Source organism: Eurosta solidaginis, chromosome 2 (genome assembly GCF_040869045.1).
Source record: "Eurosta solidaginis isolate ZX-2024a chromosome 2, ASM4086904v1, whole genome shotgun sequence".
NCBI classification, from domain to species: Eukaryota; Metazoa; Arthropoda; class Insecta; order Diptera; family Tephritidae; genus Eurosta; species Eurosta solidaginis.
The window spans coordinates 26,968,318-26,979,493 of NC_090320.1; the positions used below are offsets into that span (position 1 = coordinate 26,968,318).

The 11,176-nt window shown below is 41.2% G+C and overlaps 1 protein-coding gene across 1 annotated transcript; it reads left to right on the forward strand.

The window, feature by feature from the left end:
• Positions 1 to 1,138: 1,138 nt before the first annotated feature.
• Positions 1,139 to 6,298, forward strand: LOC137242031 (BLOC-1-related complex subunit 8 homolog). Its single transcript, XM_067769393.1, has 4 exons — positions 1,139 to 1,170; positions 5,293 to 5,381; positions 5,442 to 5,619; positions 5,794 to 6,298. Exons 1-4 carry the CDS (start codon positions 1,154 to 1,156, stop codon positions 6,110 to 6,112), a joined length of 603 nt encoding a protein of 200 aa, XP_067625494.1. The 5' UTR covers positions 1,139 to 1,153; the 3' UTR covers positions 6,113 to 6,298.
• The last annotated feature ends 4,878 nt before the right edge of the window (positions 6,299 to 11,176 follow it).

An 11,176-nucleotide genomic window follows, 5' to 3' on the forward strand; every position in this document is an offset into this window, starting at 1 on the left:
CGCCGCCGCCGACGCATCTAGGCCCATAAGTTTGGCTCACAAGGGGAAGTTTCAAAATTGTCTATAGCATTTTTGTATGATAAGGTGATATGGGTACAGCGCTATAACAAAAAAAGGCGTTCCATGGTGGCGCTCAGCATGAAGCCTTACAAGGCGGCTTTCGTATACTAAAAAAAAAGCATTTAGATTACAATTAAAGTTGGAGCAACAGAAACGCTTCGATCGCGCTGCTTCGCTTTGATATCGACACAATCGAATTGTGAGTCATTTTGGCGCTGGCGTCACTTTGAAATAACGCACGTTTAAAGTATCCATGCCACAATGTATACAAAAGAAAGTCAAATTTGATTTTCTAAGTTGAAGTTTTTGCGCAATGTAATATTTAAAAATCTTTGGAATGAAGCGGAAATAAACAAAGTAAAATATTGTATTTAAAATCTGTTTTTGTTTGAGAACATAAATATTGGTGTGTGTAATGGAGACATTTTAAAATTTTTTTCATTTCGTAAAATGTCAGGAACGGTTGTATCTTGAAGGTGTTTTTAAGGGCCAATTAAACTTCATTAACCCTAAGATCATAGTCGTAACCATACCCATATCCAATGTGATCAATTAATGGTGCCTTAACCTAAAAATCGTGAAAATTTCATAAAAATGAAGAAAACGCAAAAAATTACAAACATATTCCACAAAAAATAAGTCACTTAGTCATAACGTATCCAAAACAATGAATAAAATCTACAAAAATTCATTAAATTCACCAACTCAAATATATTTAGGTTATGGATATGGCGAGAAACCAAAACGAGTTGGTTGGTTATGATGTGGTTGTGCGTTAGCGTTATGGTATGGCACCATTAATCGATTACATTGATTTCCATAAGATAGGTTCAATGAGCTGTTTTATCTGGTTATGGTATTATGGTTATAAATCACAATTAATTGGCCTTTAAGCTGGAGACATTGGTGCTTTATTGGTAACCTTATAACAGCTGATTCGACCAACCTTATGATAATCAGTGCAATCGATTATTGGTGCCGCTAAAGTCGTATCCGTATCGTAGCCAACCAATTGGGTTTTGGTTTACCGTCGTAACGATAAACAGCTGATTACGTTAGGGATACGGATACCGCGATACGACATACTGCACCAATGACTCCGGCTTTAACGTAAGCGCCAAAATTACGCAAAAGTTGAGGTGTTTGGGCCCTAATAATTTACCGCCTTTCGGTTTTCTCCAATTTGAAGGAAGCAAAGCGTTATTGTAAATCGGCCTTAAGCGCTGTGGCCACCTTTTTTTCACATCTCTGCGATAATTGACTATCGGTTACTGTAAATCGTAAAACAGCTGCTACTGTATTGATCATGGTTCAATTACATGGTTCAACGATATGGTTGGCTCATCTGTGCAATAACAAAATATGTCTGTTCAAATTGTCAAAATCTGTGCATTGGTGTTGGTGCGAATGGTATGGAATGGAAACATAAAACTTAGCAGTTTTTGTATGTGTAAGAAAATGTTGCCAATGTGTTGGTTTCGTCATGATGCAATTACAAGGTGACTGACTAATCCGCCATCTTGAACTCCCACTCTGAAACTCAATAATTTGCCTCTTTGCTAAACTACTTTTTCATTCAGAAGATAAATTCTATTAAAAACCATACAAATCAATTTTTCTGGAGAAGTATGCAACGCCATCACTTTTTCTCCAATTCTATTTTGTGTTGACTTTTCTATCATTTAAACTTATGACAATTCTCAAAAAAATAATTGTTTATTCAACAAAATTATTGAAATTTTACCTAATTTTCGGTGTTAAATGATGGTAAGATGTTTTATAATTTTAATAATAGCGATACATATTGTTTTAAATATGTTTTCACAGCTTTATTTACAGGTCTTGGTGTGGATAATGCTTGAGACCAGACGTCGTGCAAACAGACGGGCACATAAACACAAACACGACGTGCCACCCATTGCCATCACCTCCACATAGATTGAGGAAGCCATCAAAATGGCCAGTCCAAAACGCAATGATAACTCCACTACTAAAGCCTGGGAAGCCAGCTAATAAAGGTGAGTCATATCGACCGATATCACTCCTTTCGCCAGTTGCGAATACAGGGGAACCCGTCCTTCTCCCTCATTTCACTGCGAATTTTCGCTTAGCCTCCCATCAACATGGCTTCCGCAAAATGCATAGCACTACCGCCGCGCTAAATGCCATAAACACCCAGATAAATAACGGAATGAACTAGAAATAACCCAATCAACCACGGCACGTCACTCCAAGACATAGAATGTTCACTCCTTCCCCTTTGTCTTAAAAGATGGACCGCAAATTATCTGAATGGTCAGCAAGCGGCGGTTCAATTACTGGATACACAACCGCAGCAAAATCCTCAAGTCGCTTGCCGACGGCACTCGGAAAAGAGAGAAAGAAACGTTGCTAACCAGTAAAAAGCAATCGTGTGCTACGCGTTTGGTAGCCTTGTCCTAAAATCACACACTGGAAAAGGATGCAGACCTGTCAAAATGCTTTACTCATAACTGCCACAGCATAACGAAATACGCACAGTTTTTGCTTAGTTGTCACAAACCTGGACACCCTAGCAAACAATTGCTTGATCTAGCCCCGCATGAAAGGCTTAAGAGGAACATCTCCATAGCACTATGATGAGATCCGGCACCTGCCAACACAGTCGTTTGATCCAGACGAGCATAAGCAGGCAAAATCCACACAGAATTGGTAAACGCTTTTGCCAGGATGCGCCCGGCGAACCACGTTATCAATATACACTATCTTACCCTTTCAGAAGAAGTGAGCAGCAGAGAGAGGTTCCGCATCAGGCACCACCATCACGAAGGCTTTGAAAAATGAATTATGAAACAGCTTATTAAAATCGGGATGAGACTTTTGCCCTCCCCCCCAATACAGACCTAGCGTGGCGGCGAAGTATCTTACCACAAATCTGACATAAAATCTGCGTTTTTCAATTGAATGGCGATAGTGTGAAAACATTTACCAACCATGTTGTGGCACCATTCGCGATAATGGTCCGGATATTTTAGGTGTATGACCTCAAATCGTATGCCTTAAAATGATATCCGTGGTCAGCACCAAAAAGAGTGGCATTATCCCAGGCTTGGTTTCATTTCAATGTCGTTTTTTGAGACGGGGAAGTACGGGGAATTCTAAATTGAAAATATTAAGCGGAAAGTAGGATTAGACGCACGGTCCCAAACTCGTGTCGCCTGTTGGCCTATAGAATATACCCGACCACGGAAGCGCTACTTAGGAGTGACTACCGGATTGTAATTTAATACATGCGCTATATAAAGTAGCACACGCAATATTATACTCGTCAATGGCTATTCACCCGCAGGACGATGTCCCGGTCAATCTAATAAGAAATTGAAGCAGCTAGTTTCATCTCTTCACAATAAGCGAAAGCTTCGTTAGATGTGTAGTATGATGCCCGATACTATTTTTGACTTTGGACCCCTGCCCACAGTTGGCCTATAAGCATATTGATTGGAGGATAAACATATTAATAACCCTTTTCAACACAGAATTTCGCATAATCATAAATTAGCGGGAGCTGCATGCCGTATGCCAACTCCCAAATACCCTCAAAGCATTTATCAAACCATTGCGTCGTTAAGTAAAAATTTGTTTCAAAAGTACTTTGAACTGGCTGTAGAATAATTTCCTTATGATTAACAGGCACAGTACCTATATACAGCTGCGGTCACTTTAACCTTTATCCACTTATTTTTGCAAACAAATTACAAAATATGATTTTCGCTACCATTTTGAATTAAGTGTTTTTTTTTTTTTAAAGTGCTAGATTTAATACTATTTCAGAAAACGGCCTCTTCTGTTCTTCCCCTTTCTCTCATCATTCGCTTTGTATGGGAGTCTTCAAAGTGAGCTTTCACTATGTATACCACCTTGTCTTTATTACATCATGGGTTTCATTTTGAGTTAGCCATCTCCTTTTGACAAGCCCATCGGCCATGCAATGAAATAAATAAAATCAGCTGATGAGATGAGCCACACATATAATCATTAGGGGGACTCATGTAACCGTATAAATGCCTTATAAAGTGTGTAAACGTATAAATTTATCTAGTTTACGCACGAGCTGTCAAATTTTGTATGAAAAATCATTTACACAATTTGTATAAATTTACGCGCACATTTCATTGTGTAAACGTGGTAATCTCAAAGGAATGCAACCTTGCAGACATTACAGACGGCATTTTCATCAAAAATCTCCAACATCAGCAAGTAAAGGCGTTTTAGTTTTGATTTTTCACTTAGTCTTGGCATTTTTTAATTTGTATAACAATCAAAAAATGTTGTTCGGCAATAATACAGCTGATAAACAATCAAGTTTATCAAGAGTATTACTAGGTGCGTTCATATAACAGCGTGTGTAAATGGATATAATTTTACACCTTATAAGTTTATATGCTATCATGAGTCCCCCTATTGTAAACTTTACCAAGTAGCGCAACTAACAGCTGTTCGCTCAAAATTTGCACACACACACAAACATCACTAATGGCCATATTACGGAAATCTTAGGGAAATTGAAGTTAAATTTTCAAACAGACATAAAAAAAAAAAAAAATAAATGTAAGGCGCGATAACCTCCGAAGAGATCTAAGGCCGAGCTTCTCTTCCAATTTGCGTCGTGCTCCTCTTGATTTTTCCCTACAAATTGGCCGGACGGGACCTACATGTTTTATGCCGACTCCGAACGGCATCTGCATGGCAGATGAGTTTTCACTGAGAGCTTTTCATGGCAGAAATACAATCGGAGCGCTTGCCAGACACTGCCGAGGGGCGACCCCGCTTAGAAAAATTTTCTTCTAATTGAAAAATCTTATTTCTAAAATTTTGATGTTGCTTTGCCCGGGAGTTGAACCCAGGGCATAAGGTGTGATAGGCGGAGCACGCTACCATCACACCACGGTGGCCGCCAAACAGACATAAAATGTTATAATTTTGGAATATATAGCATCTAGGGCACCTTAATTGCAGTAATTGAAAGAAAATGTTTGCTTATACTCAAGTATTTAATTTTTTTTCTAAATTTATCTTTAATTTTGATGCAATGCAACTCTGGTCTTCCTACTGTTCTTCATTCCACTCCATTCGAGTGCCTATTTTCACGGCCTGCGAGTGCCTTCCACTCTATTCGCAACATAACCTCGAATTAAGCTGCCAAACTATATAGTAAACAATGCATATAATTGAACCATGGTATTGATTTTTCAGCTTTGTTTACAAACTTGGCAAACGCGAAAAGCATAAAATATCCACAATGACACCACAAGATGCCGATTTGGCTTTTAAAACTAGGAAAAGTAAGTTGAAACAATAACATTTATCTGAACTATAAATTAAATAAGCTTCTCTGCATTTAGCATCAGAAAAAATATGCGAAAATATACATATTGTTGCGAATGATCCATCATTGGCATTCTTTCGTGTACAGGAACATGTACGAAAAGTATTACAACCAATATCTGATAAAAGAGCAGAAGTAATACAATTGCAAACGAACCTCCAAGGGCATTGTTATGATATGGAATATGCTGTTGGGTATGATTAATATTTGAATTATTAATACATATCAGCTTAATTCACGAAGGCCCTAGCTAACAGATTTGTGTATATATTTTTGATATGATGGTAGTAGTGAATGCGCATGCTGTGAATTAAGCGAAATACTCTTAATTTAATCTATGTAGTATAAAATATGATTTGTACTTTTAGCGCTGTAAAAGGTGTAGAACACTCAGAGGCGATATTCAAAAACATTCAAGAAATGATAAAAACATCAATATTTCTAAAACAGCAATTAAAATATGATGAAGTAAAGAATAAAAGTATAAAGGATTCGGCAAGTAGTTCTGTTTATAAACGTTTCTCCGCGCATTTAACATTGGATTTGCCAGAGTTACCAGATTTTAGCGGTGTTATGCGTGAAACAAGTCAACGTGTGGAAACTATGATGACCGCAACAAGGGACAATAATACTACAATGCAAAGTAATGCCAATGAATTACAAAGATCTCATACAACGTTGCACTAAGTTTTGCTAAAAAAATTATGTTTGCTTAAAAATTTTCCACCATTTATATACTTTAATTATAAGTTATTAACTAATTATGCGAACTTTATATAGTAAATAATAATACTAATAGTACACCTTAAAGATACATTGGCCCAGATGTTAGTATTGTTGTAGTAGCGATAAATACATTTCCCGAATTGTTAAGGAGTGTTATCAATGTTGATAGTCTTTAGCTGGATATATGTATATATCCGGTACATTCATGTAATGAGAACCATTAAGATACTCAGCCGGGATTCAATCATATTAATGGTTCCCGAAATGGTCGGGATAGTAGTACCTTTATTGTACTTGCTGCCCGAACGTACCGAACCCATACCTGACAAACACCCATAAACATCGATAACACTCCCCAACACCTTCTGGGAATGCCCCTTTCGCTACAACAATAACAGCAACAAGGTACTCAGTCTAACGATTTAATATGACCGCATTGAACCTTCTCGGCATCATCCTGCCCCAACAGCTGGTGGTAGGTTAGGTTAGGTAGAACTGGCCGGTCCATGAGGACCTCAAATAGACTGATTGAGTCCGTAGTGTTACCAGAAGTTTGTCCTCTTGGCAAATACTAGAAGCTTCCTAGGACTTAAGCCACTTGCTCCTTCTAGATCTGACAGCGTTATCACTCCTAATTGCTGGAGTCTTAGCCTGGCAAGTGCAGGGCACGAGCACAGAACGTGCTCGATCGTTTCCTCCTCCAACTCGCACTTCCTACATCTGCTATCACTGACCAAGCCTAATTTAAAGGCATGTGACGCCAGAAGGCAGTGTCCAGTCAGAATACCCGTAATGAGTCTACAGTCCTCTCTTTTTAATGATAGAAGCAACTTTGTTAGTCTAAGGTTGTAAGACCTACACATAATCTTCGACACTTTGCAGCCCCGCGCCCTTCCCGCTTGGTCGATCATGTGCACCTTTCCCCTTCGCTTAATCTCGCCCAGCCTAATTGGGACGTCTACGGAGCAAGCTTCAAGGGATGCGTCCTTTTTCATTCCCATCTATTCCTATATGCCCTGGGACCCAATATAGATGTATGCTTCTCCCTGTCCCGATTCTCCCCAGAGACTGCTTACACTCTAACACGGATTTAGATGCTGTGCTATGCGAGATAATTGCCTTAATTGCTGCTTGACTGTCAATATAAAAGTTAACACGGTTGCAGCTTAAGCTATTCTCTTCCAGGGTTTCTACTGCTTTGGTTACGGCTAATATTTTCGCTGGGAAAACGCTACAGTAATCCGGCAGCCCGTAGGATCTGCTTATTTCCGGATCAGCACAGTATACCGCAGACCCTACTCCTTCCACTATTTTGGAACCATCTGTGTACACATGTATCGCCTCGTCCGCCATTTGCGCACCCTTGCGCCAACCGTTGTTGTTGCCACATTAAACCTTCAGGCCGTCCCCTCCCTCCCCACCCCCAAGTTCCATGAGGAGCTTGGGGTCGCCAGAGCCTCGTCTGTTAATGAAACAGGATTCGCCGCGGATAGGTGAGGTTGACAATTAGGTTTGGAGAATCTATATATTGCGCTGGCAACCTGAAGGGTTGCGCTACACACGCCTTGAATCTGGTATTTTAGTCGCCTCTTACGACAGGCATACCTACCGCGGGTATATTCTTACCCCCTTACCCGCTGGGGGTTGCGCCAACCGTCCAGCTCTATTGTAGCCTTAAGATTTCCCTCGCAGCGCAGATAGGGAATCAGGTAGTCTGTTCGTCTTGTGATTGATGACGCTATACTACTATGGACATATGGTCGGCGCTCAAGCTCCCGAGGCACCGAGCCTGGTTGCATTTGTTGTTGTTGTTGTAGCGATAAGGTTGCTCCCCGAAGGCTTTGGGGAGTGTTATCGATGTGATGGTCCTTTGCCGGATACAAATCCGGTCCGCTCCGGTACCATAGCACCAATAAGGTGCTAGCCCGACCATCTCGGGAACGATTTATGTGGCCACATTAAACCTTCAGGCCATTCCCTCCCTCCCTTCCCCTCAAGTTCCATGAGGAGCTTGGGGTCGCCAGAGCTTCGTCTGTTAGTGAAACAGGATTCGCCGCGGATAGGTGAGGTTGACAATTGGGTTTGGAGAAGCTATATATTGCGCTGGCAACCTGAAAGGTTGCGCTACACAGCCCCTTGAATCTGGTATTTTAGTCGCCTCTTACGACAGGCATACCTACCGCGGGTATATTCTGATCCCCTAACCCACTGGGGTGGTTGCAGTTGTTAATGCTATGTTCTTTGCTACCAGGTCTACAGTTGGAATGTGCAGAATGGCATACAGTGCAGCCGTCGGGGTTTTTTTCATTGACTTTCAACCCGACATTAGATGCCCAGGTATGAATATCCCGAAGCGCCCGATCCATCAAAGAACTAATCGTTGGAAGGCACTTTCCACTTATGACAATTGCAACGTCATCTGCGTAAGCCGTAAGTTGTACGGGTTCCTCATCGAATCGCCTGAGCAGTTGGTTGATGACCAGCGTCCACAGCAGAGGTGAAAGCACCCCTCCCTGCGGCGTGCCCCTGTCTACTGATTTCGTGGTCTCGTACTGGTGGTAAGTCATGAGTAATTTGAGTCTCGCCTGCTAAATATGGGTAATGTACACTTATATTTGTAACAGGATTCCTTTCATGTAAGTGAGGTTGATAATTTGATTGCAGAATCTGTGAAGCTATAAAGCTTTATATTGCGCTTATCAACCCTTGAAGTCTTTAAATACGCGGGATCTTGCTGTCATCAAAAGTGAAATTCCAGAGAAACCAGTTCTGTTTCTGTGTTAATAGTTGTTGTTGTTGTTGCAGTGCTTCACTTACATCCAATCAGTGCGACCGATCACAAATTGTCATCAATGTCCTCTAACGGGAGTTCAAAGAAACTTGCAGTTTCAACAGGGGTGGACCAAAGCGAGAGCGCTGTTAGAGGCGTTGGTTGGTGTCATATGGGAACACATTGCAAGCAAGACATACATTTTGTACGTTGTTGTTGTTGTAGCGATAAGGTTTCTCCCCGAAGACTTTGGGGAGTGTTATCGATGTGATGGTCCTTGGCCGGATACAGATCCAGTACGCTCCGGTAACGCAGCACCATTAAGGTGCTAGCCCGACCATCTCGGGAACGATTTATATGGCCACATTAAACCTTTAGGCCATTCCTCCCTCCCCACCCCAGTTTCCATGAGGAATTCGTGTGCTAGTGAAACGGGATTCGCCGCTCGAAGCTGAGGTTGACAATTGGGTTGGAGAAGCTATATATTGCGCTACACAATCCCTTGAAACCCACATTTTGTATGGCGGTGTTGATTCTGGATAGGTAAGAGTTTAACCTGTTACAGTATCCAGATCGAAGTTCGGCCAGGGTGACTCGTGTCTCCCTTCGTAATCTGCTTTCTTACGCAAGGGTAAGATAGTGTATATTGATAACGGGATTGACCCGGGAAACCGGTTCTCGTGGCACTGAACAAATCGAAATATTTAGCTAAATAATTATGACTCTCTCAAAAAGTTGGTCAGCGAACAACCTGAGTAGTTGTTGTTTTGAGGTTTATTCAGGATGAGTAAGAGTTTAACTCATTACAGAATCCAGAACGTAGTTGTGCTAGAATGACGCGCGTCTCCCTTGAAAGTCTGCTTTCCTCAACTGCAAGTATTTGATATTGAGAACGAAGTTCGCCGGACATTTATCGGCATAGGACATTTTCGATGAATATGGCGGCCTTTTTAAGCTCTTTACGCTATAACGGCTAAAATATGTATGCCGAATTTCTTCATAGTGTTTGCGGTGATGACTTATGTCCCTGGCTGGCGGGGCCTATTCAATCACATGTCTGTAAGGATTCCTAGGTTTCTGAATATACATACAACACAATTTCTGCTTTCTTCTTAGTGGGGCCAAAATCGCGCAGGCGTTTAAGCGCCAATTAATTATGATGATGGTTCCCTCCCCTTGTTGTTGTTGTTGTAGCGATAAGGTTTTTCCCCGAAGGCTTTGGGGAGTGTTGTCGATGTGATGGTCCTTTGCCGGATACAGATCCGGTACGCGAGCACCATTAAGGTGCTAGCCCGACAATCTAGGGAACGATTTATGTGGCCACATCAAACCTTCAGGCCATCCCTCCCTTCCCACCCCAAGTACCATGAGGAGCTTGGGGTCGCCAAATCCTCGTCTGTTAGTGAAACAGGATTCGCCACGGATAGGTGAGGTTGACAATTGGGTTTGGAGAAGCTATATATTGCGCTGGCAACCTGAAAAGGTTGCGCTACACAACCCTTTGAATCTGGTATTTTTGTCGCCTCTTACGACAGGCATACCTACCGCGGGTATATTCCTACCCCCTAAGCCGGGAGGGGAGGGTTTGGGTTTGGGTTCAGGGCCCATATTTCAAATAACATTAAAATTCAAGTTCTTGTACCCTAACAACGCCATGTCGTTTCTATCATGAAAAGGTTAGAGATCTGATCGCTAAGAGGGCTCCACTCTTCTTGTTTAATACAAAGACGTGAGTTTTCACCACAAGTAACACTTTTTCGTTTTATAAAAAAACATTAAGGCCAGCACAGTAGCGAACTAGGTCGGCGGCTAGCGCTAAGTCTACAGATTTTCGCTCAGCAATTGCGTAGGTGTAGTTCACACTAATTTTGAGACTATCGATGCCATATACCCGCAAAAAATCACAAGTACAGACATATGTACTATGTAAGTTGAGTAAGGATAAATTTGTAATTGGATACTTTATTATTGCTTCAGTCACGTTCATGAAAAATAGCGCTGGAAGCCAATAGCCTTAGCGAGTAAATGCTTTATTTCGAGATGATATGCGATTATAAAAATTTGTGTACTATGTCCAAATAGCAAGTGTATAAATAGAAAATCCAAGTGCAATTCGCTAGTACGTATCACTAAGTATGTACTAACTGAAGGAAGGGCTCCCAAACATACGGAACGAATTTTCCGCATCTCGTTGCTTACTTTCTGGTTATATTTCTTTCGGCATGTAGAATACCAAAATACGTCTGGTAGACCAA

Bases quoted from the DNA above. Each gene is read 5' to 3' on its own strand.
- LOC137242031 (XM_067769393.1), top strand. The intron at 5,382-5,441 runs GTAAGTTGAAAC...CTCTGCATTTAG, and splicing joins GGCTTTTAAAACTAGGAAAA to CATCAGAAAAAATATGCGAA. The intron at 5,620-5,793 runs GTATGATTAATA...TTGTACTTTTAG, and splicing joins GATATGGAATATGCTGTTGG to CGCTGTAAAAGGTGTAGAAC.